The following is a 27,815-nucleotide window of genomic DNA, read 5'->3' as shown; positions in this document are numbered from 1 at the left end:
CATATTCTTAATTTATTTAAATTAAAAATACTTTCTGAAATTATATGCAGTGCAAGTCCAAATTCAGTCTGAAATCTTGTGCTTGGACCCATGCAGCGTGCAAATACTTGCACACTTCTCTAGCACTCAATTCATCTCATTTGTGCTTTCCATGGGAATCATGGAAACGGCAGTCCATTGCGCAAGGGAGGGATCTTTCCAGTCTATCCCTATATTTAGTGTCTGTTTTTGTACGTTTCTTAGATGCTTGCTTATTTCATTTGCAGACACTGACCCACTCTGTTATCCTGCACTCTTCGCACACTACATAACAGCACCAGTGGAACTTGCAATTGCAGCGTTCGCTGCGAGTCTGCTGTAAGATGTTGTGGCCCCGGCCGCAGCAAAGGCTCTCACAGTTGTCCATTCCCTGGCTGGTCTTGTTACAGATCCGGCCTTGCGTCCCGGCAGAGTCCGACCCAAGGTCCCTCTCACAGAAGTCAGGGGACTTCTCGAAGTAGACCAGATCATTGATGTTGGCTCTCCGCCGGTGTGTGTGGTGGGCATTCTCCACCTGACCTGTGTTTCTGTTGTGGGCTTTGATTAGCGTGGCCACGTTGAAGCGCTCCTTCAGCAGCGAGCCCACCGTTCTGAACTCTGGAGTCACCTGCCAACAGGTCTTCAGCTGACAGCTGCCCGATGTACCATGGCATTTGCATTTCCTCCTCATGTGGTCCACCACAACCTGGACACAAGCAAAACAGATGGGGAAGTTGTTAATATCTGGAAACCGCAGCACATCTGGAGAATAGCTGCCTAATGCAGACCTTGCTTTGCATTCACTTGGACAAAAATCACCTACTGTAAAAGAAAAGAAGAATCGCTCATTTGTTAAATTTGGAAAATTATTCAAAGTTGATCGATCAGTTGATAACATATGAATGTTCACAGTTTTATGTATTTCATTTTTAAAAAGAACCATAGCCTTGTGAACTCAGAACCTTGTGATGCAGTTGCATTTCAGGCAACTCAAGTTCAATTCCTTGCTCGAGGTACATTCCCCACTCAGTCCAATTCCCTTCTTTATTCTATCACATAATTTCCTGTCTGTTGTCCGCACGACAAGTAAATAAACAAAATAAAGACACAACGGCTTTGTTTAAACAAATGAATAGATCTGGAATATAATAGTGATGTTGGAGACGATGATGCCCTACTCACAAGTTCAGACCTCCCATTCTCTCAACAATGCACTCATCTGTCATCCCCAGATATAAACTTTTAGATCCAATTACCAAGAGGAAGAGGGGCCACCCTCACTACTGACAGATGCCCCAGCACCCACCCATATCAACAACACAAGCACAAACATTAAGGCTTAGCAATCCCACATTTCACACTGTCTCAGGCTTTCCAGTGCTCAGCGCGGGACAAAACACTGTGTGAACATCTTTAGAGATAAGTCAAGTTTTGTCTGTCAAAACTCAAGGGATTAGGTTTCACTGTACAAAATGAAGCGGTGTTATTTTGTGTCACTCAGCCATGGCTTGCATGTTTTGCTTTATTATCTTCGGTCTCCCCTTCCCCCATCCTATGCTGTGGTGTTGTGATCCACAACATTTTTTTTTTTTTTAAATGTCTCGAAACAACTTTCCAATCCTCCAGAGCTACAAGTCTGCTAAAACCGAATGTTCTGACAAGTGTTGGCGTTCACCTTGAGTCGCAGGTCACTTTCAGCCGTTGTCAGAAGCAGACATCTGCTATCCCTGAAGATTGAGAATTTGGTTTGCATGCCAGCGGTTTCTATTTCAAGCTTTTATCCACCATATACTGGCTAGGTGCGTATGCAAATTCAGCTGGTTTGTTTTATATGAATGGGCTCTAAGAGTAGATATGAAACTGATATCAAACCCTCATTGAGGCCAAAGATAACAACAATCAATCACAACAATACTCCCACAATGGCAAATCAGGTACTGCAAAACTGCACAACATTTGACAATAATTTCAACCTGATCTCCCTCAATCTCAACTTGATAGTGCTCAAATTAACCCTTGGTCATGCAAAACAATGATTAACCACTCAGGCTCCAACGTTTTCATACAGTCAGCATTGTTTCGAGAGAGTGCAGCCTTCCAAAAGGAAGCCAAATCAGTTGCCCGAGGGCCAAGGCAATGCGGGTACAGACAAATAAAGATATTCAAATCCCTACGCTTGAGTGCAGAGGACCTGACGGGAATTTAAATATCTCACCTACAGCATTTAGGAAGTAGACCTGCCTGCTCATGTGCGGCTCATGCTAATAGAGCTGGGTTGAAAGATGGCAGGGTTTGATTGCTCTTCTTCCTCCTCTGCGTCGAACTAAGGGCATGAGTGGCGCGGGTGTTTGGCATTGGAGGAAGCGAAGAAGAGACAGGAAATGCTCTCTTGGAAGCTGCCGCCCTGCTTAAGTGACAACAGGATAATCTGTCGGGTGTGTGAAGAGGTGGAGCGTCTGAACGAAGCCTGGCAGCCCGTCTAGCCTGAGGAGCTACAGATGAAGTGCAGGAAGCGTAGCTCATTCCTGTGTCTGCCATGAACAGACTCATGTCCTTAAAGTGAAGCCTGTCAAGCTTCTGCACTGCTCTGCTGGCACAGGACGAGACTCGTTAAACAATGGACTTAATTCATGTCCTATACAGGGATTCAGGGTTTTTACAATAAAGAAGAATAGTTGATGATAGGATGTTGAATATTAAGTATGACGAGGCATACTATTTTTGAACAGGAGGTATACCTTTTTGTTTTGAATCTTTGTCTATAGATTAAATACTACACATGACGTGTCACTCAAATGGTTTTGAATGGGGAAAGTGTCAATATGGCCACATTAATGAACGAAGCCCCGCCTTCTTGTAAAACAGCCAATCATTGATCGATATTGGCTAAGAATTCACTGGAGGAAGGGTTCAGTCCAGACATGTGTCCTTTCAAACACTTTTTGCACCTTCATTGTTATGAACCCTCTAGGCCAGGGGTGTCAAACTCAATTCCTGGAGGGCCGAAGACCTGCACAGTTTAGTTCCAACCCTGCTCCAACACACTTACCTGTAGGTTTCAAACAAGCCTAAAGGACTCAATTAGTTTGATCAGGTGTGTTTAATTAGGGTTGGAACTAAACTGTGCAGAGCTGCGGCCCTTTTGGAACTGAGTTTGACACCTGTGCTCTAGGCTTTGCAAATGCACTACACTCACTCACTTACTCACTTTCCTTTGACTTAGTCCCTGCTTTATCAAGGGTTGCCACAGCAGAATGAAACACCAATTACTCTGACATATGTTTTACATGCTGAATGCCCTTCCAGCCACAAGTCAGCACTGAAAGGACAATCTTTAATGCTGGGAAACACCCATACACTCTGGAAAAGCACTTCAATCTCAGCTAATACTTGCTTCACAGAAATGAGAAATATATCTACATAAAGCTTGACATATACTACTTTTAAATGAACCAGCTACACTTGAAAACAAATGTTCTCTGGTTTTGTAATAAGTATGAAATGAATGCGAGGTACAGTCTGTCCTGTCTGACCTCATGAATTCCCACCTGTGCCATTCAAACATAAATCTCATGACAGCAACTACTTAAACGCCTATAAACTTGTAATCAAAGAGGCTGCTGACATTTTGGGAGATTTGCCATCAAGGCCAAGTTGGGAATTACCTCAGAAAGCTAGTGTTATCAGACGAGGCATTATTCAGAGGGTGATATCATGTAACTTGTAAACAGAATCAGCCATACATGCAGTTGGTGTTGTGATCTTGTTCTCTTCTACACTTCCTGACAAAAGTCTTGTCACCTATCCAAGTTTTAAGAACAAAAAATAATAACTTGACATCAAGTTGATAATTTGGTATTAAAAGTGAAAAGCAATATAATATAGAAGGCAAAGTCTTCAAGATTATGCTTCTGTTACCAAAATAAAATATGATCATGCCTTGATATTGAATCTTTTAATTAGGACAGTAAGGTCAGACTTTGCTCAGACAAAAGTTTTGTCACTTAACAAAAATAATGTACAGTATAGGATATAAAGTCATGGTGCAGTGGAAAATAATTAATATTGTGTATGACTCTCATGAGCTTGTAGGACTGCATTCATACATCTCTGTAATGACTCAAATAGCTTACGAAACAAACAAAAAAAAAAAAAACATCTGGAATGGCAAAACAGTGTTCCTGCAGGACTCCCAGAGTTCAAGATTCTTTGCATTCATCTTCAACGTCTCCTTTCTTCATCTTACCCCAGACATGCTCAATAATGTTCACCTCTGGCGACTAGGCTGGCCAATCCTGGAGCACCTTGTCCTTCTTTGCTTTTAGAAACTTTGATGTGGAGGCTCAACTATGAGAAGGAGCACTATCCTGCTGAAGAATTTGCCTTCTCCTGTGGTTTGTAATATAATGGGCAACACAAATGTCTTGATACCTCAGGCTGTGGATATTGCCATCCACTCTGCAGATCTCTCACATGCCCCCATACTGAATGTAACCCCAAACCATATCTTTGGTCCATGTGGGTTCCAGTAGGTCTTCTGCAGTATTTTTGATGATTGTAATGCAGTTTAACCTTCTTTAAAGTACCTTCTGCCACTTTTCCAAATGATCAACTGGAAGTCAAGTTATTGTTTGTTGTTCTTACCTCTGCGATCGATGACAAGACCTTTGTCAGGTAGTGTAGTGTGCATGCACATTACAACCTGAAAATAATGCAATTTTGTGTGTGTGTGTGAGTTGAACGTTTGGAACATAATTAAAGGGAGTTGTTAATGTTCTTGGTGATTTCTAATATGAAATTTAATCTTATGCTCGGCAAACAGTTTTGGAGAATTTGATGTTTCCCCATTCAAAGATTATATATCGTATAGGCCAGTGATGTCTAAACTCGGCCGTGGAGGGTCGTGTCCTGCAAAGCTTAGCTACAACTACATTTAACACACTTCCCTGGAAGTTTCTAGTATACATAGAAAATGCTTGATTATCTGGTTCAGGTGTGTTTAATTGGCTTTGGAACTAAAATATGTAGGACACTCGCCCTCCAGGACCGAGTTTGGGCACCCCTGTTATAGGCATTTTAAAGATGCTTACTGAAAAGAGTGGCCTTGAAGGGACTTTGAAAATAACTAGCAGGCACAAGACATCAACATGACGTCAGACTGACGTACACAAACATCATGGGAATGTAGCATTTTTTTTGGAAATTAAAATCGGGTTGACCTTAGAACAACTTTCAACGTAAAATCAACCAAATATCAACGTCCAATGATGTTACAGCTTGATGTTGTGTGGACGTTACCGTTTTTTGTTGCCATACTTGATGAATAAATGTTAGTATTTGACTTTGGTTTAAGATGTTGGCTTCACATTGGATTTTGGTCATTTTCAAACACAACCTAAACTCAAGCAAATATCAATGTCATTTGACATCGCTATTGGACGTAAAAAATAATGTTGTCCTTAGATGCTGGCTAGAGATTAAATTTTGGTCAGCTGACATTTCAACCTAAATCTAACCTAATATTAACGTCTTATGATGTTGTGTGCCTGCTGGGAACTATAATGCAATCGAAAAATGCCGGGACCTAGCTGGTCATTTTTTGAAAATAATTACACAGCCAATCAGAAAGCATTCAACGGCCCTGTAGTGTAAGTGACAAATACATGTACAGTACAATCATACAGGTTGTTCTGGAAATTTAGAGGTTGTCAGGACAGAACAATCCTAAAGGCATTTTTTAAACGGGAGCAAGTCTTTTGGTCTGACATGTCTTTGGCAGAGGTGAATGAAGAGTTGTAGTTATTCATTCAGCGTTTGATGCGTACAACTCCAAAAACTACAGTAACACAGCAGAAGCCACTATAAATGGATTTGCAAGCAAAACATATTAGGGCCTATAAATTTGCACATTTTCTTTTTTCCGACATGAAGTGGATGTGGATGTTTTGAAGAGTGTGCTGTGATTTCATTGGCGCAGAGAAAATTGGGAACCACATCTGGGCCGCTTTAATTGAAGCAAAAGTGAGACAGGCTCGCTCATAAACTGGCACCAGACTGAGATCAAGTAAAACACATTGGTAGCACATTTGGACCACAGGCAGTACACAGCAAAACAGTTGTAAATGAACAGCCTCTCGAGTCAAATGCTTTTTCCTCCACACTAAATCAGCTATAAAACTACTGTAATATCTTAGTTTAAAAGCTTCTACAGTCAGTCATTTGGACGTGTTAGCTTTTAAATACCATTGAAGTCTCTGATAGCATGTCAATTAACGTTCATAATGTGCTGCATTTTTTGAATGGGACTTTATATCTGTATTTCATTAAGATTTGTTTGAAAAAATATTATATAAAGTCTAAATGTAATGCTTTTTTTTAAGAGGAACAACTCTCTCTGCTCTTATTGCATACAAAAATAAAGGGATTCTTGCACAGGCTGTTCGTCTTGCTTCATAAGACTTCAATGTACCATCAGGAGTCACGGGTATTCATTTTGTTTTGTCTGTATGTTGTTGGTTTTTATTCTCAAAGTGCCAGTAGCCATCCACTAGCATTTATGAGTCACCAAAGAACATGATTTCAGCGAAACATCTTTAAAGCTTCACTGTAAAAAAATTGATTGAGGTTAAATTTAAAGCACATTTTTATTGTTAGGTTGAGTGTATTATTGGTTGACGGGTTTCAAACAACTAATTTACTTAATGCCTTTTTTTACATTCAACTATTTCACAGTTGAAAAGAGTGAATCCCTGAGATCTTTTCCATTTGAAAGCCACTTCTAGAGACATATAAGAATATAAGAATTTAGAAAATGCTCTTTTGATGTGCTTGAACAAATAGTTTTAAGAGTTTCATGTATTCTGTAAGTAACTGGCTCCTTATAGTTGGTGCTGATAGCCAAGAGTACATATACTGTAGCGGTATTATGCTTCGGGCATCCCAAGGTTGAGTCCCACCTTGTGGACCTTTCCACAAGAGAGGCAGCATTAGCTTAGAAAGATCTATCCATCCATCTTTGCACCTTTTTCGGCTTTTTCTTTAGCTTTGTTTAAAATTAGTATGATTTTTTTTTTACCACATGCTACAAATCATTGCGCTTTTACTGTAAGTACCCACTTATATAAATACAGATTTTAAATAATCACAGTAATGTAATTTATGTAACTATCTATAGCAATTCCACTGTGGTTTGTAATTGCCATATGGCAACACGGCTGTTTCCTTTCTGATAAAGAGTTTCCACATGGCGGTTCACATTATTTAAATTTACTGTAACAGTATTCCAGATAAAGCTGATCTGTAAACAAAAAGATCAATGCAACTTCTAAAACATTTAGAAATCCAGATGTTGGAGAAGTGTACAGAGCAACAGCACTTTATAGAGTACAGAAAAGGCAGTAGAGAACAATTTAAAAAAGCATTATTGTTTTTTAAGGCATTCCTTTTATTCCAAGGTTAGTGTGATTTCATCAAGTAGAACATTTCCCTGGATTAACATCTATGTTCATCCTGGAACAACATTCCAATCAGTCAATCAGAATTAAGGGATACGTTTACAGTTTAAGTTATGGTTATGGTTAGGCTTATGTACTTCTAAATGATTGTTATCTAACTTTTATTCCTCTCTGATTTTGGAAATAATTTATAATTATGGTTGGGTTTAGGGGTAGGAAATAGGTACTGTATGGATTACATTTTCAAATGTTTCAGATTGGCCCCAATAGCCTTGTGGTTAAGTGCACAGACACATAGTTCCATGGTGCTCATGGCGAATCGAAGTCAAGTCTTTTGTCAGCCCTTCCTTTTTATCTTATCCCAATACTTTTCCATCTGTAACCTTCATTGTCCTATCCAAATTAAAGGTGAAAATTCCCCTAAAAATTAATTATAAAAATGATGTTCCAGGATCAACATCACATTGTACTTCGAAAAATCACACCAACCTAATTCTAACTATGCATTTTTATGATTTAGTGAAAAATTGTAAGGAAATGAAATGTTTGGCATTCGATTGTAAATTGGGTCAATTTTCATTACATTTTGTCTGCACTATAACACTACTAATGTCTAAAAATCTGGATAGATAATTATAGAAATATTAGTATTTAGTGGTGCTACATTTCACTAGACTTATATTGTGTGAAAAAAATAAATAAAAAAACAACTAGTCTAACTCATAGAAATTTCATTGTTAAATATTTGTGAACCAGAATTTATGTACATATACAGTTGAAGAAATTATTAGCCCCCCTGTTTACCCCCCCCCCCCCCCATTTGTTTAACAAAGATTTTTTTCAACACATTTCTAAACATATTAGTTTTAATAACTCATTTCTAATAACTGATTTATTTTATCTTTGCCATGATGACAGTAAAAATATATATATATATTTGACTAGATTTTTTTCAAGACACTTCTGTGACATTTAAAGGCTTAACTAGGTTAGTTTTTTACATCATTTTGTGTGTATCTGTCTGTCCAAGCTAAAGAAGAAGTGAAAAGAGAACAGTCTTTGCAGATTATTCTGTGCTCAAATTGAGTTCACTTTAACACTTCTTGCACTTAAGTTTGTAAAAGCTCGCAGCTTGCAATTGATGGATTGAGGATCACTGAAAATCACATACATCCTGAACTAATATACGTCAGCTATTAGTATTCATTCAGCACTGATTGAGATGATCATATGTGCAAGCACTTCTGCAGTTGCACTGTTAGCTACAAACCAGAAAGTCCACTTAAAATCCAGGACAGAATGATGACAGGGTGCCTGACAACATGATCCTCCATCTAATGGCTCTTGATAAATTGCTGAATGAGAATTGTCCGTTTCCTTTGATGTTTCAGAGGAGGCGTTCCACCAAAACCTCAACGTCCCGACACACGTCTTCATTAAAGTCTCAGATAGACTGTGATGCATTTCATCAATTAACTGTGTTTACATTTAAATCATGTGCTGTGTAAATACCAAAGAAATGTAGAGGAAATGTCACTAATAGTACGTTAAGGTCAAAACATTGTGCTTATAAACTGCATTTCGACTCCTGCCCTTTCCTTGCTTTGCTCTAAAAGTAGAAATGCTGCCTGGCTTTGCGAGCGGTCTTCATTTGAGTGGAAGGAGCTCCAATGAAAACATGCAAAAAATAATTTACAACCCCACTAGACGTTGCCATGTAATCGGCAACTACTGCAAACATAAAAACATGCCCTGTTCTTTTCGCCCCGCCAGTTCATATGATGTTGCCAGAAGCGGTGAATGGCAAATACTAAAACAATACAACTACATTGATTCTCTTCATGAAGTTTCCTTTCTCTCTCTCTCTCTCTCTCTCTCTCTCTCTCTTTCTCTCTCTCTCTTTCTGGCCAGTGACAGACTGTTTAAAAGTTGTATTTGGGGAAGGAAGGGCGAATGTCTTTCTACTTCCCGCTGTGTTTGATGTCTAAAATCTTTTGCTGGCTTTAAACATCTGTTTCCAAATAGCCAGCAGCCACTAATTAGAGCTTTTAACAAGACTGAACGTCGTGAGAACCAGAGGGTGGGCATGAGGCGACATGTACATCCCAGTAAAGTCACTACATTCTTCGACAAGCGACTACCTTTCCTGTGAATAAAGGTGGGGTTGTGCGGTAACATTGGGTCGCAAAACTTGCAAATAAAAAGCTCTGTGGAAATACGACACACGACCCCCCCCCCCCCCCCCCCCCTACATGGAACCCGAGTGTCACTTCATTCATCTGAAAATATTATGGGACCAAATTGCCAATAGCTAGTTTACATCTAAAGATCAAGATTGGATTTTTGCGCAAAACTGGAATATCATAAAAATATTTTGTAAATTTAGCACCATCAAAACCGTCACTTCCTGATAAACTGACACCAAATATCAAAAATAAAAATCTAATTTGCTGCGGTAGACACTGACTATGTTTACATGGACATCAGTAATAGCATTATTTGAGACAATAGCATGATTAAGATGTTTACATGAGTTGCTTTTTGAATGTTCTTTTCATGATCCCATTTTACATGTTATAGCACATAGTTTAATTAACGTCATTACGTCAACGTGTTATCCACTTTTTCTCTGGAGTTTCTTGTAATTTTTTGGGTGTTTCATTCTTAATTTGTCGACTTTGACAGCAGTTTGGCTCTTTTACTTTCATTCAGGAACATTTCATGCATGTCTCTCGTGACAAACAAGGTATTGGATGCGAGTATGAACTGCTGGAAGAGTGTTGTTTTAAAGGAATTTGATACTGCACGCCGTATGGGAGAAAAAACAACTCAGCATTTCACGATGTAGGTGTCTGTGGTCCATCACTGACTCGGTAGGTGCATAGAACAGTGTCAAACAGTGTGCGTGTATAGACTGTCCTGTCGCAAAATGCACTGAAAATCCTACATGACAGTAATAGTTTGCAATGTTTACATGTCTGTACAGCACTTCAGTAATGCGACTGAAATTGGCATACTCCACATGTCTTTATCTGATTTAGTTCCAATTATTACCTTAACTGGATTAAGTTAATAAAAAATTGCTGTTTACATTGTAGACGCTTAATCATATTAAAATCCAATTATTGGTGTCTATATAAACGTACCGACTGTGGGCCTTTTTTCTTATATAATAAATTGCTTGCACTTCAAAAGACCTAAAGGCTGATATATACCGTGTCAAGCACATGCGTATTGTCCGGCGCAGTGCGATCACATACACCTCACCGTGGCTGAAGCCTCTTAATAAATATAACTACATGTTGAAATGACGTGTAGCCCAAGCTCTGTGATTGGTTGGTTTGGTGGTGTTGACGAGTGTAGGCAAGGCAAGACAGCAAAGAGTTGAGACCTGTGGAGTGTTTACCTTATGGTTAAAGTCGTTGCATGTCTGCCGGTTCCCGCAAGTTTTAGCTACTTGTACATTAAGGTAGGGTTTAATAAACAAAACACCCACGAGAAACTCGACACAGAGCAACATAAAAACCTCACTGCCAGCTAATGTTTTGTAAGTATTATTACAGAGCAACACAAATCGCACGCATAAGTATAAACGCACAGCTACATGCAAGGCAGGCGTCGAGGATCAGGGCGATCACTCGATGCAAAACTATAAACCAGCCTTATGACAAAACACAATGAACAGGCAGTGCAATGTATATAGTATCATTTTGTTGACACTATATACATCAAAGTTGTATTATTTGAGAAATATGTTGTATAAAGGCTCATACACACCGGACGCTTTTTCTTAAGCGTTTTTCAAAATGTATTTCCGGATTCAAACCCAATCGATTTTCACTGGCGTCGAGAAGAAGAGTATGCAAATTCACTCCTTGACTTAAATGGCGCTACACAACCTTAAGCTTCTGACACCCGCTTGTAACACAGAAAAAGGAGACAAATTTGACACGCTTGTTGTTATGGATGGTTCAAGTAGCAGCTCCAGCTCTAGCTATGAAATGATTATTGTTCACCAGAGCAATTAGCAGTTTCTCGTTTATATCGCCTCTGCTCCATGCACGTGAACAAAAGTGCCAACCTGATTGGTGGAGAAGGTTTTAACGCGGCACATTAAAACAAAAAAACGAACATGAGCCGATTTTTAAAAAAAAATGATGCTTTTACATTTGCCGTTTTGTGTGTTGGTGCGCACGATCACATTGGTGACCTTTGTTTAGTCACGAGGCATTAAGCGTCGATGGAAAACGCGAGCAAAAAGCATCCTGATGTGCACGGGCCTTAACTCTCATCATCTTTTTTATTTTATTTTCGTTATCATTTTTTTCTTCTCTCAATGCTGAAATAATATTGATTGTTGAGTTGATCTTGTGTGCAATATATTATTTTACTATTATTTAGATATTCTAATGAGTCATAAAACCATATTGTTCAAATGAAACTCTAGACGAACCTGATCTCTGTGTTTGCCGGAGGTGTGAAACCCCTCTTTGGGAGTGGAGCCACTCAAGACAGTTGTGAGAAGTAATAATGCTAAATAGGCATGGGCCAGTATAAAATTCTGACGGTATGATAAACTTGGATATAAATATCACAGTTTTATGGTATTGTGAGTATTGCTCTAAAATAAGATCTTTTTAAATGTCTGAACACTATATATTTTGAGAAACATTTAAAATATTTTGGAGCAGTAAACATGTCAGGCTAAATAATTCAAATTAATCACTGACTTCTGCCATCTTCATTTGTTTCAAAAACAGATTTATTTACAATTGTAATTGGCATATTTGGACAACTTTTCTGCTGGAGATAGTTGTTGTAATAAAAAATGATAAAATGTAAATAAAAAAAACCTTACACATACCTTTTAGGAACGTTATAGCAGAATTTTTTTTACAGTTTTAAAACCTTGACTTCTCCATTTACAGTAATGCTAAACCACTTTGACGACAGACTTTGGCTGAGGGATTTTAGACTGTCCAAAACAGCATTTCAGATGCTTTACAATGTGATTGTTCCACTGGTTTGCCCATTAATGCTGTTCCATTGCACTTATAATATTATTCGCATGATCTGTTAAAACAAAATCACATTTATCCACATGCTGGAATTTATTCATTCGATTTTAATGTAACCATTTTTCTTCCTTATCAGGTATAAAATTGATCCAACTCAGTTGTGTGCTTCCCTTTTTATGCGCATTTTCATAATGTATACACATCTTTTCATTTCCATCAAGCATTTTTTTATGTGATAATCCAAAATGTGCATAAAAATGGGTGGATGGAAACATATCTAATGACACTGAGCTAAGCATAGAAAAACATAAATAGATCATGAAATCTGAGATCACACCCTTTGAAAATCTGTTTAATTAAAGGAAGAATTTGCAGATTATTCTTTCTCATTCTGCTGACACTTACTTGAGTAAACCTGCCAACAGTAACATTTTTCGGTAGCAGCAAAGTTTCTTTTCTGACAATCAGGTTTGGATGCCAAATAGGCTTACTGGCAGGAGAAATACTCATGAACTATGGCGTCTCTCTGTACATCACACCCTCGCTGGCAGCTTGATCAAACGCCACACCTCCTAATTGAGCTTTTCAGACTGAAATCCTGAACTTCCAGCATCCTTTATAGATCCTCCAACATAAATAACAATTAATCAGATTGGAATCCGATAACAGTGAAGATCCTTTGAAGTGTCATCTCTCGGGTTTACAGATTGGATGCCTTTTGCCAGTAAAAATCTCCAATTATCATTATAATTCCATTGGTAAATCATGAAACTGTGACACAGTTCATCAATAACTCTAGAAATACACCAGATTCACAGTCAAAGAAACAAAGTCGACGACTACAGAGTGAGACAGAAATGGCCATGAGAAGTATCAGAAACACATGTACTACAGTATCTGTTACTTTAATGGGACTGGCCAAGTATGTTTTGTCTGAATAATCAAGGGAACCAGAAATCTGATGGAATGATGCAGAGACAAACTGGAAAAGAGGAAGCTGCAAACAATGAACAATCTGCAACTCTGTCTGTGTGAACCTGCCAGTGATGGCCCATCTCAGCTTATCATGGTCACTTACACTTCAGCTCTGTACAGTGCAGATAAAGAGCGACAACAGATGAATCCACGATGATATCTTAACCTCTACATCTACAACACACAGCCCGTGAGCTGTTGTTTGTTGTAATGCTTAAAAATAGCATAGCAGTAGTAGATAAAGTCTGGGGTTAGTATTCTGTTAAAGAAGTTGAGATTGGCTTGATTTTGAATGTAAACTATATCATTTGAATGAAATGTAAGTTGATTTTAGGGTTGCACAATATATTGTTTCAGCATCAATGAATATGCAGTTTCAGGATATGCAATGTGGGTCTGGATTATCATTTATACGTTGTGCATGTGTTTTTAAGGGCAGCGACTTTATAAAGATTTTAAAACATTCAGAAGTTGTACCATTTGTAACTTTAATAACAATTAATTTGATTGAATTATTTGTATTTTTATTATTCAATTACTATACTTGAAAACAGTTAGACTCGGAAAATGATAAAACACTTTCAAGAGCTCACACTTAGATAATGCTTGGTCAATGAGCGTTAGGAGAGATACAAGATCAGGTAGTTCTCGAGAGCTCCCCTAATTCGTCTAGCCTATATCTACGGGAGTAGACCACCAACCATGCTTGTGTGTACGTTTTAAGTGCTTGTGACTGTACTATTATTTAATTCACTCATGTCACATGTCTTTAGACTGTGGGAGGAAACCAGAGTACCCGGTGAAAATCCACAGGAACATGGGGAGAACATGTAAACTCCGCACAAAATGTGCCGAATAGCTCAGCTACTACTTGAACCAGTGATCTTCTTGCTGTGGGGCAGCAGTGCTAGCCACTGATCCCTAGAATTGAGGAGGAGGGAGAAGGGATGGATGAGGGGCTTCCAAAACGAAGATAGGGAATGAAGTTAGGGTGTTAAATTTTGGAATAAGCTGATTAGCTAGCTAATGATTAGTGATAGGGATCAGCTGCGCACAATCATATCACATACTTCTCTCGAAATTAGTTTGTGAAACTTCACTTCACTTTTTCTTTATTGTATTTATTTATGCTTGTAGACGTTTTATTAGATTTTATAAAGCTCCACTTTCAGTTTTCACTAATCATTCTTGAGATGTTTCAGCAGCTTAATTGGAGATCACCTGTGGTAAGTTCAGTGGATTGGACCTGATTTAAAAAGGCATACACCTGTCTATGTGAGGTCCCAGGGTTGACAGTGCATGTCAAACCACAAACCAAGTATGAAAACAAAGGAATTCTCTGTAGACCTCCGAGACAGGATTGTCTCAAGGCACAAGGCTGGGGAAGGTTACAGAAAAATGTCTGCTGCTCTGAAAGTTCCAATGAGCACAGTGGCCTCCATCATCCTAAGTGGAAGATGTTTGGAACCACCAGGACTCTTCCTAGAGCTGGCCATCTAAGCTAAGTGACCGGGGAGAAGGGCCTTAGTCAGGGAGGTGATCAAAAACCTGATGGTCACTCTGTCTGAGCTCCAGCATTATTTTGTGAAAAGAGGAGAACCTTACAGAAGGACCTCCCCACCTTGAATTTGCCAAAAGGCATCTGAAGGACTCTTAGACCATAAGAAACAAAATTCTCTGTTCTGTTGAGACTAAAATGTAACTTTTTGGAGTGAATACCAGGTGTTGCGTTTGGAGAAAACCAGGCACCGCTCATCACCAGGCTAACACCATCCATACAGTGAAGCATGGTGGTGGTAGCATCATGCTGTAGGGATGTTTTTCAGCAGCAGGAAGTGGAAGACTAGTCAGGATAGAGGGGAAGATGAATGCAGCAATGTACAGAGACATCCTGAATGAGAACCTGCTTCAGAGTGCTCTTGACCTCAGACCGGGGCCACGGTTCATCTTCCAGCAGGAAAATGTCCCAAAGCACATTGCAAAAATATCAATGGCTTCACAACAACTCAGGAATGTCCATGAGTGGCCCAGCAAGAGCCAATACCTTAATCCTATTGAGTGTCTCTGGAGATATCGGAAAATGGCTGTACACACTTGCCTCCCATACAACCTGACAGAGCTTGAGAGGTACTGCAAAGAGGAATGGGCTAAAAAATTCCCAAAGACAGGTGTGCCAAGCTTGTGGCATCCTATTCAAAAAGATGGCAAAGGCTGTGAATACTTATGTACATGTGATTTTTCAGATTTTTAATTTGTAATAAATTTGCAAAAATTAAAAAAAATATTTTTTTTTTCAAATTGTCATTATGGGGTATTGTGTGTAGAATTTTTGAGGAAATAAATTTATTTAGTCCATTTTGGAATAAGGCTGTAACATAATAAATTGTGGAAATAGTGAAGTGCTATGAATACTTTCTGAATACACTGTACATGACAACTGTGTTTTGGGTCCTAAAAATGTCAACTTTTAACAACAGGTTTCAAAGCATACACTTTAAACAATGGTATCATTGTTGTCTCTATTGAAATCATATTTTGTGCATATGTTGTATTTGTTCAGACAATTTTTTGCACAAGTACCCAAACAACAAAGGCAAACTACAGAGAGTATGCGAGCAGACACATAGCTGACATCACTACTGGCCTGTCTTTCTTAAAACAGCATTTCTAGTCATTTTCTGTATGACAATGTGGTAAGCAAGGTCAACAGCAGAAATGCACAGATGCTTAAAATCTATTCGAAATCTACCCATAGTGATAATATGGGTGATAACACTGGTGGACGATAATTCTGCCGGTTTGCCTTTTAAAATATTGATAATTAATGAGAATTTAGTTAGAGTAATGCAATCAAACACCTCGTTTAAACAAGCACTTTCAGAGTAACGTTAGATTGGCACAATGTTGTAAGTAATAGATAATGTATATCTAGCCAGTTGTTGAGAACAAGAATCTGAGCTATACTTCCTATCCCTTTATTTAAAAGTAAAGCTTGTAGAAAGTATTAGTTAGGATTAATTAGTATTAATTACTGTTATCTGGAAATAACAGACCGTATAATGTTGGGATTGACCAATATGAATCAAGTATTCCAGAGAGTCATGTAATAAATGTTAATGATGCTAAGTATTAGTTGACAAATCAGTGCAGTTTGCAGTACTAATAAACAGTAATGTGATGTCAGAATGGCCTCAAACACTGAATCAGGTGACAATGGGCCTGGAAGAGTCGTTATTGTTTTTACTTTCAATTAACCTTTATTATCAAATAGCTGATGTTTATAAAAATTAACAAGTTATTCAAAAAAACTCACATGCACGCTCATATTGGAAGTTTAACCCTTTAAGTGCCCCACCAAGATAAAAAAAAAAATCTTAACTACTAATGTTGAGATTATATTTAAAATAAAAACTTTTTTGAATGCTAAATCATCTTTATTTTTCGAAGCGTAGCTTTTTCAACATAAAATATTTCAGATTTTTAAGTGTAGTGAATCAACAATGCGGTGTAGTGTAAACCATTATATACATTACATTTCTTTAAATGACTTTAACAGTCATTACTTAAAACAGTCTAAATATGGTCAGCCATTCGGTAAAGCAGGCAGTTAAAGGGTTAACGGTGACTTGTCACACTTGTTTTTAAAATTAGTTGCAAAGAGTACATCGGTAATGTGCATATGGGATGTGCATATGGGTAACCATGCATAATGGGATGTTATGATGATGAAAATGTTTCAGGCGTATTAACCCATTAATTGTCTTGGAGAATCTTTTTTCATATCAATACAACAATGAAAAAACAGGGGCAAAAATATTTAGCACATAATTGCTTATTTGTTGCTGTCCCTCCAGAAAAATGAGTGTAAATGTTTTACTAAATCATTTGAATATATTTAACTTAGTCTCTATCTGCATAAAGCAGTCATGGTAACTTTGTGATGCCCTTCAGAGTTCTTCTAAAATAAATTAGTAACCAGAAACCATATCATATTTGAAAGTTTTTGAGGATCTATGGCTCATGAGCTATGCATGGCTTTTTGACAAAAATCCTGTGGCTTGCCAGGTTTCTCACCCTTCACCAGCATATGATAATTAAAAACGTAATTAAATTCAGTTTCCCGCAGAAATCGTAAAACTGCTTTGTTGCACAGCCAAACAAAGTTACTGGAAAGTCAAGGTACGATAATATTAGGTATTATTATTATTGGAATATTTATATATTACAAATTTCTGATCAATAGTACTTACATTTTTATAGCTTTACTCACACTGTTTGTGTTGTTTAGATCTGCCCACTTGTCTCTTAAATGAAAAGTGCATTTACTAACAGATCTGATTCTTGAAATGTTCGAAACTTTGATTCAGTATGTCATTTGTATCAGGATGCAGCAATCGATGTGCACATTATTGACACTAGAATGCACATTGGCTTTTTATTTTTATGTTTCAATTTCTAGTCACTCAATTGATTTTTAAGAAGCAGTGGTACTGAAAGCACTTTTTAAAACATACAACGCTGCTTAGGATCTGTTCTGCACTAAATCATCCATCATAGACTTGTCAGTCATCTCTCCTTACTCTCCTCTTGTGATCAATGAAATCCGAGCCGCGCTGTGTATACGGAGCAGAGCTGATGTTTTCAGTTTATAATTGAAGCGTCTGTTGTCCAGCTGAACATGCAGCTGCCTAACTAGTTTGTGGGAGACGGTAACGAGAATTTAAAGCAACATAACAAAAGAAAAGAGAAAGCGACAGCTCTGCATAATTAATTCCACACTGAAACATTGCTTTGTTATATTTCGGAGTTGGCAATAAAACGAACAATAAAACTGTTGTCGAAATGTTATTAAATTAAAAGTGTTTTAGAAGAATAACAGTGATGACAAGTTTTTGCATTTGCTTTTTAAGAGGACAAAAAAATGTTTCTTTGGTGGAAAATGGTCCCAGAACAATTACTGTAAGGACAATTGTGCAACAATTACCAGTGATCCTTACCAATGATTGGGCCCACACGGACACACACACGCATTTTAGCCCATCAAGTCTATTTATTTACTTGTGCAAATGTGTATACATTTATATTTATTCAGTTTTTAAATAATTTAAGTAATATTGATGACTAATATGAAAATGTTTATATGATTTATTTACAATACAGTTTGTAAAGTCATCTTTTTTGTCTTTTTAGTACATATAATATATGAGAGAGTTTACCAAATAATTGGATTTGAATTATAAATATTAAATAAACATTAAAAAGGTTTTATTTTTTGTTTCACATATTTAGTTTTTAGTTATGATACTCCTAAAATCATTCAGACTAAATCCGCAGATTTTTTACAAAATTTTCACCAGAAATAGTCAGAAATGTCTGCAGATTCTGTCTGAGATTTACAGGGATACAGCACTACTGAAACCTTTTGGACACTTGAGACTGAATTGGCATTTGTCACTGTTTTAAAGCGCTTGTGCCTGAAACTAGTTTTGTAGAAAAATATGATTTGTGTATTATTTTAGATTAGATATTATGTGTGTATTTGATATTAATCATATAGCTAAATTTAAACTGCAATGGAGAGTAACAGAAAAGCAAAGAACAAGCCTAAAATGACTGATTTAGTGACAGCTTTTCTTAAACTTCTGTAATCTGCTGTAAATATTAGGGCTGCATGATTAATTAAAAAAAGATTACAATCTCTATTTGACCCCCCACACCATCTTTATCCAGCATCTTGACCATTCAGCCAATTATATTTTCAAGTTTGGGAGAAGCATAAAGGTGGTCGCACAAGTCTTGTTCACATCGTTTTACATATATTGTTCTGCAATGTGAACACATCCAAATGGTGCTAAAAGCATCACATACTGTATTTATAAGGTATAATTCACCCAAAAATGCAATTTGGGTCTTAATTTAATGATGTATTCACTGCCAGGAAATAACTTGTGAGCTGACACTGTTTGTTTACTATCGAGAGGATGTGTGCGTGCTCGCGAATGAAGCCTACTTTCAAGAGTTCACACTTAGCCGATGATTGATTATAAAGCTTATTTGGCATGCTGTCCCAGAAAAGAGCCCTGAGCTCATAAAATCCTCGAGCCTGTTCATGCTGTGAGGCAACAGTGCTAACCACTGAGCCACCATGTCACTCATATAGGAAAGGAGGAGTAGGGGTGGAAGGGGGGTTCTTCAAAATAAAGATGGCTGTTATATGGAACTTAAAGTATTTATAGTGGCTTAGGAATCTTCTGATTGATGAATCATATGTTGGAGACCGCAAGCAATTATAAGCATGTGATCCTCTCGAAATTAGTTTATAAATAAAATGCACTAATGCCGAGTTCAGACTGGATGTTTTTTAAAGCAGTCTTGTCACAGATGTTTTTACACCTCATGACTATCTGGGCTAGCGTTTTTTTGCTGCTTTGTTTACACTGCAAGATGAATCAGCGACAGGGGCTTTCACATTGCATGACTTTACAATAGTAAGAATCACTGACAACTTTGTCCAAACTACGTCTCACAGCCAAAAATGCGTAGTATATCTTTTGTTATTAACTACATAACGAGAAAGAAGCATTTAATGTAGAAAATGTACATATTTGCTCACTTGGGTTTGAAGCGAATTAGCAATTTCTCCTCAACTTTCTTTTTTAAGCTTCTGTATGAAATGTCAAACAGAGCCGGGTACTCCTGTTAAACCTTCACTAGTTTTTCTTCTATTTCTTGGGTCCAGAAAAACTAAAAACGCTTTTAACTTCTCCCCCAACCTCCTTCTGGCCTGCAGCTACACACACACTAGTGCTGCTCTCTCATTGGCTGTAGGTGATCGCCGGTGTTATTTTCAATCAAAACTTATTCCACACGGCATAATTTGAATCGCCGACAGCTCCAGATATTAAAACGCCAAATATCTCAAAGGCATTCTCTCAGATCATGTTTTTGTTAGTTCGTATTGTGTAATTGTCACTTGCAAGCACGAGCACCGATCTGCCTGTGATTTTAGGCATTTGATGGTGATTTCTCTAAACCTGTCGGCGAGTCAAAATCAGGGCTAAAATCATGCAGTCTGAACTCGGCATTAGTGAACAGAACCTGCATAGGCTGTGAATAACAGGTGATAAAGTTGTAAATAATGTTTAGTTTGTTGCACTGAGCGATTGTTTGGGAGCCACACGGGAAGTATCATTTCCATGAATGTTTCTTCCTCAAAGTGCCGGCAGCCATGAACAGCACTCTAAAAACCTAAACCGCACTCATCATTTAAATGTTCATTTCGCATTTTTGAGTTATGATTATGACAAGCGATTGATAGCTTTTTTCATTCATAGGCAACACAAAGTGTTGTGCATGAGAATAAATGTTTAACAGTGTCATATTTAAATGACACTGAAAATAATGCAAGAGGGAATCTGATAATGACAAATGTCCCATTTTACTAGTGATTAAATGGTCTGATAATGTTGTCGATGCCAGATTGCATGCATATGTCTTAAACACTATAATTCAACTTCAGAATTATGAATAGTTGTATTCTGATGTCATCACTTTACTGTGAATTAACAACCAGGACGTATTTAAAGTCTATTAAAGTCCCCCATTCCAAGTCTATACTAAATTTAGCATTTTAAACAACAGTAGATCTACACATAGGCCTAATATTATTGTTGGTTTACCATGTTTGAGAAATAAAAATAATTACAGCCAACTCATATTAACCTTTAATTTACATCTACAGAATTGTGAGAAAATCTGATTTTGATTTTAAGCAAAAAATAAATAAATAAATAAAAATAAATGTGATTCTCATTTAGCCAGAATCGTGCAGCCCTAGTTAAACATACAGTCTTTTTGGCTTAATCTCAAGAATCATTGGGAAAAAAGGGACTGGACAAGTTGCCAGATAGCATGGAATATCCAAGACATGTCAGGATGCTTCTCGTGAAGCAATTTCTATAATTGATAACATAAAGAAAACTGTTATCAATTCTCCAAAAGATCACTGGATAAAATGTCTTGTTTTTTTCAGATGACGCACTGCCTATTTGTTTTCTTTATGAAACACAGGTAACATGTAATCACTTAGAGAGGCCATGGGATCATGTCACGTTTTCCTCAGAGTGCTTTTAACCTAACTACATTACTGTGCCACTAATCTGCCTCTTATTATCTAATTAGTCCGACACAGGCAAAAAGACAGCACCACCATCCCTTAAATCACACGTCGCCACCAGGAGGGACTCTCTGATCAAAGGCAACACCGGGGAAGGCATATTTTGATAAATCTTAAATGCCTTTTAAACATTCCCAAGTCCAAAGATAACACATTTCAGAGAAGCACATGTTTGCTTTTGCTCCAGTGGAGTTATTGCTCATTTAAGTGTTTTGCTGTTGGTAGGTGGTTCGAGGGTGGACAGCTCTTGTGTGGAGATGGGAAAAAGATTCATGAGAGCATCTAATTGAGCGCAGACAGGGCACTAGCTTGTACATTTACTCACAGGCAGGAGCCCAGGCAAAAAGTTCAACAGATCTCTCGCAATGCCAGCGCCTCGCTTCTTGAACAACCATCAAATCACGCAACGTAGGGAACGCACAAACAAAAATGTTACGTTTGGCTTTCAAGCTTTCAAGAGCACAGCTGCAACACGGGCGTCCCTTCATGTTTAACCGCCACTCGGAGTAAACCTGTAGCTTCTAGGTACATCAAAAGGACGAACTCAACCGCTATTGTCTCCTTTAGTACATGTGACACGGTTATAGTATCTCGGTAGAAAAGAAGCGCTCATCTTTGAACAGCGCATTTTAACGCACCTTAAAAGGGAGCGTAAGGCGATCCCCTTTGCACTCTCTGGATATGCAATCCAACACTGCTGATTCATTCAGGCTTAGTGTCACACATCACACACAACGCCGTCTCTCACCTGCCTGCCAACTCTGTTGTTATGAAGTCTCATCCTGGAGTGAATGTCTCTGTACGTCTCACGGGAGTCCAGGAAGTCCTTGGAGAAGCGCTCCCCATACTCCACGTTGGGACTGCAGCCGCCCCACTCCCAGGAGTCCTGGGGGCCGAGTGCCTCGGCCGGAAAGTGCTCCATCACACCGTGCACCATGCCTTTGCCTCGATTGATGGCCTCCAGCTGCAGACGGTTGAGCTTGATTCTGAACGCCTCCTCGTCTCCTCTGCGCTTCTCGTCACAGCCGCAGGCCTTCAGTTTGCCCATGGCACAGGCATTAGACACGGCATGCACCACACCAGCTGCAGCAATGGCATAAGCAAATGCGCTTTCTCTGAAACCTGCCAATGAAACAATGCAATAGATTATTCAGGCAAGCTGCCTTCAAAAGTTGTCCATCCATCGCACACATTTGGTCTTGCATTTGTGGGAGATTTTAATCAGCAAAACCGCAAGAGCCCTGATGTTTGACAGAACTACCAGTATATTCCCTTCACAAAAACAACAGGAGGACCTCACAGGACATATCTAGTGAGCGCGCTTAAGCATCCAAAGCATGCAGGAACAATGGAAAAGGTGTGCAAGGGCTCTGGTTAGAGCAGTTAAGCACAGACATGCTCAGCTGTACACGAGCTTTGCGCTGAGCCCTAAAACGTGGCTGCAATTAACCTGGCTACCGTTAGCAGCCGTTTGATCTGCGCTAATCACATGCCGCTCATCTGGATTTCAGCTCTCATCCACCATGCTCTTTATTGGAACCGAAGTGAGGCAGACTTTAAGGCTTTCCGACAAGATTTAAGAAATTCCTCAGCAAATACATTTGAACACATGAGAACCACATGTAGCAGTAGCAGGTTATATTGTTGTTTTTGGTGTAAGGACGTTTCATTACAATGTTATACTCTCACCAGGGTTTCTGAAGTAAAGAGGGTGCCTCACCAAAGGTGACTGCATGTGCTACAGGCTTGTTGAAGGCTAATGGTCTCAGACTATAATAAACGGAGGTCTCATAAAAGCAGACTCTCCTGAATCACTTTCAGGGACAGATGGGGAATTAAAGACGGCCATGCTCAGAAACATGAAAGAGCCCACTAAAGGCTAAATAGTTTATAGTTCCTTCTGCGTGCTAAAATCAAAGGGCACTTCTTCAGCATGAAAAAAAAAAACCCTCCTAAGTATACAAAGTGCCTGTTTTTGCAGTTAAAATAAAAAAGTGTCATGATTGTTTAATCTAAAACAATGGCTGATCTCAAATATATATGAGATATCAGATGATTATTTTCAAATAATGTTTATTATTATACAAACACTTTACATTAAGATTGTGTTAGTTAATGAATTTGCAAACATAAATAATGAACAATGAAATTATTACAGTATTTATTGATCTTAAAATCAGTTATTTAGATAAAATATATATTGCTAGTTTTTGTAAACTCACTGTGCTTATGTTATCAAGCATGACTTTGGATATTAATGATGCATTAGTGAATGTTGAACTATGATTAATAAATGATGTACAAGTGTTATTTTAATTCATGTTAGAAAATACATTAAATAATGAAACTTTATTGTAAAGTTTGACCATTTTTGTTATGATGTATGAAACTAAAATGAAAGCCTTAAATGACTCTATTTTGCTATATGTAAATTATATATTCATACAAGTATTCAGCATGTCATAAAAATAAAAAAGTGCTTCACCTTGGTTAATGTCAAATATCTGAAAGCATATGTATATTGCGAGGTATACAGAGGAAAAAGAAAGCCCATGACTGCTGTGTTTGATGTTTAAATCATCAAAAAAGAAATGACAGCCTGTAAGTCTAAATAACAATAAAATGATTATAGTATTTATTTATCTTAAAATAAGGGATACATTGTTAGTTCTTGTTAACTTAAAGTGCATAAACTAATGTTAACAAGCATGACTTTGGATATTAATAATGCATTAGTGAATGTTGAACTATGATCAATAAATGATATACAAGTATTACATTAATTCATGTTAGGGATTACATTTACTAATGAAACTTAATTGTAAAGTCTGACCATTATTGTTATGATGTATTTAAATGAAAGCCTATGATATTACTATTTTGCAATAAATAAATAACATAAATACATACAAGAATTCAGCATGTCATAAAAACCCTGGTAAATGTCAAATATCTAAAAGAATATGTATGTTGAGAGGCATAAAGAGGAAAAAGGAAGAAAGCATGACTGCTCTTTTTGAAGTTTAAATCATTAAATAAGAAATAACAGCCTGAAAATGACTATAAATGTGTCTAAAACTGTTGCATGTTTCATATGAAATAGCTGTTTTCGCTATTAAAGTCATCAAAAGAAGAAAAGAAAACTCATTGGTGTGTCAAAGAAGATAGCAGACAGGGGTTACGTGACAACCAAAACGACAGCAATATTAAATATTTTTACTTCTGCACCATTGCCTGTCTACATTCAAATGCATTCGTGTGACCACTTAAGACGTTTACTTTATTGTAAAGGATGCTTCAAGAGAACCAGAAAGTTCCAAGTTTGAACAAGTTTGAAACTGGCTGTGACCCCATGTCTACCACTTAGTAAAGCGTGTATAATGCAGATTGGGGCTTGTCTTATTAGACCTTTGAATGCTGGCCCGCCTCACCTCCGTGTCCTGCTTTGTCCATCTCTGGGCATTACAAATGACTAATGAGCCTTTAAGAAGACTTAAATCAGGTGTGAAGCAGGGTCTGTCTGGTATTTGCTGTTTTCCAAAAATCCTCCCTGATGGCAGAGCTGCCCTTAGGGCTCGGGGACAAAGATCTGAGATAGCCGAATGATGTTCAATTGATCATTTCAAAACACACAGGAACTCACACCTATTAACCCACCCACCCAGAGTGACACACACTCAAGCAGAGGAGACCTGCATGCATGCTGAAACAAACACACTAATGCACACAAACATGACACTAGCCGCTGCTGCTTTTTTTTTTCAACTTTTTTTTTCGTGCAATCCTCTCATGATTCTATGGGGGGCAAACGGCACTTAGGCGCAGCCAGAAGACACGGACATGGAAATGCTGTTTTAGATTTCCTTCCAAGCCAATGAAAGACCTGGAACAAATCAATCTAACAAATAATTTAAAGTGAGAGGCATGCCCGGCTGCGCTGATGGTGGAGGAAGTGGGAAAATGAATTAAAGATTGAAGGAAACTGTCACTTTGGGTTACAGAAACTAACTAAACAGGTTTATGCTTTTGCCACTGAGGGTTGGGAAAGCGCTGAAAGCAAATTCACAGCACTTGCACTGGCAAAGAGTAAAAAGCATCAGCTGGCCAGGGATATTTACATTCCCCCTTTTTAAGTGATATAAGCCTATAACTGATAGAGCTAACTCACATATATGACTGTTGGCCGTATGCAATCTTCGATTATTTACTTTTAACAGTATGGGTCAGTGTCTAGCGAAGCAAACTAATTTAGATGCAACTTACTCATTTTTGCGGCCCCCAAAATATTCACAGACCAAACCTGAGCATCGTAAAAAACTCATTTGGCTATTTGATTTGATTGCTTACCCCTGCTGGAGACCACACTCAGTGTCTTTGAACGAATAAACACTTGACCAAAAGACGTCAAGTAAAAGAGTATAGCTTATCTAAATAGTATAATTAGCTATAACTTATGATTAGTTGTTAATATTTCCCCCTTGAGCTAATTCACTATATGCATTGCTCCTTTTTAAGTGATAAATACCTATAACTGATAGAGCTTTTCTTCTATCGCACATTTATGAGTTGTTGGCCGTACGCAATCTTCAATTATTTATTTTTAACACCATGTGTCAATGTATAGCAAATCCAACTAATTTAGATACAATTAACTCATTTTTTGTGGCCTCAAAAATTTTCACAGACCACACCTTAACTTCTCAAAAAAGCGAATTTGACTGTTTGATTTGATCGCTTACCCCTGCTGAAGACCACACTCTCGTAAGGGATTTTATTCCTGGTCTCCAAACTTGAGCAGTTCCAGCGGTGCCCTCGGAACTGATGCTGGCACTCATGAATGGCAATCTGAATGCCCTGTATGGCTGAGGCCGTCACATCTGGATTTCTCATACAAACGTCCAGCTGTTTCTTTGTCAGGCCTGGCAGGGTCAAACACACCGTGTTGGCATTGAGGATGGGGTCAAAGGGGATCTTTAGTCCCAGGATCTCATTTGAGTCTGCCCTAGAAGAGAGAATGAAACATTATCAAGTATAAAGTAGTAGTAGTTTACTAATAACACATATTGTACACTCTGAAGATGCCAACCTTTTTGGACTTCCTCAAGAAGCATTGACTGAATGGTTCTTCAATGGAGCAGTTTCCTCAACAGTGTGAAGAACAGTTTCATAATTTAAAGAATCATTTTCTACTATAAATAACATTTTGTGAAATGAGTTTCAATGACTTAAATGTTTTTCACAGGACCAACAATGGCAAATAAATAAATAAATAAATAAATAAATAAATAAATAAATAAATAAATAAATAAATAAATAAATAAATAAATCACATTTTGTGTGTGCACAAAGTATCTTTGTGTAATGCTTGAATTGTGGAAACTTTTAAAATAGAAAAAAGGTCAAACAAAACTTCAGTTATAAGTCTAATGCTTGAAAAACTGGCAACAAAATATGATGGTTTAAAAAAATAAAGATATAAATTAAGATTAAGATAATAGATTAAGATAATAATTTAAATTTATTGTAATTATTGTTGCTTAACTGGCAATTATTAAGCACCTGGGCAGCTATAAAGTTAACTTAGTGTATGTAAATGCTATAATGTAGGTATAATGAAGTACCATTTTTAAATTGCAAACAACCAATAGGCTACATTGTACACATTTTATAACAGAGCTTATTTAATTTAAATGACAATTTGGTGAAGTAATTCTTTGTCAGCAATATATTAAAACCTATCAATCAAAAATGAATCAGCCTCAGCAAGTTGTGACACTTCATTTAAAACAGTTTAAAAAAGTTTCAACTTAAAATAAAAACAGCTTTGGAAAGTTTTGGGATTCACGCAAGTCAGAAAGTCAGCGGACGTGTTCAATAAACAGACCTTCACTTGCAGGAACCATGTAGAGACACTAACAAGTTCTTACCTTTGAACCAAAAGCGACGCCAAAGCCAAAGAACAGAAGAGGCGAAATAAAAAGTAATCCATGCTGCTGCTGCTCTTCTGCAAAACTCTTTCACAACAACTCTCCTGTCTGAGGAGAAGATCGGTCCAACACCCGCGCAGCTTTCCAGCGATCCGCTTCACGTCCAAATCTGACGAGAAATAAACCGATGCTGGAGAGTGCCAACTGATGTCGTGAGAGCTCATTCATGGAATCACTTTACAACTTT

General features: G+C 37.8%; 1 protein-coding gene across 1 annotated transcript; it reads right to left on the bottom strand.

Annotated features, from left to right (window-relative positions):
* Positions 1-27,815, bottom strand: wnt10a (wingless-type MMTV integration site family, member 10a). Its single transcript, NM_130980.1, is given in 4 exon segments — positions 1-724; positions 22,390-22,763; positions 26,381-26,643; positions 27,569-27,815. Coding segments are annotated over 4 exon segments (1,329 nt in total). The 5' UTR covers positions 27,793-27,815; the 3' UTR covers positions 1-256.

This window comes from Danio rerio, chromosome 9, assembly GCF_049306965.1.
Source record: "Danio rerio strain Tuebingen ecotype United States chromosome 9, GRCz12tu, whole genome shotgun sequence".
In the NCBI taxonomy this organism is placed as follows: domain Eukaryota; kingdom Metazoa; phylum Chordata; class Actinopteri; order Cypriniformes; family Danionidae; genus Danio; species Danio rerio.
This window is presented reverse-complemented; position numbering and strand designations above follow the sequence as displayed.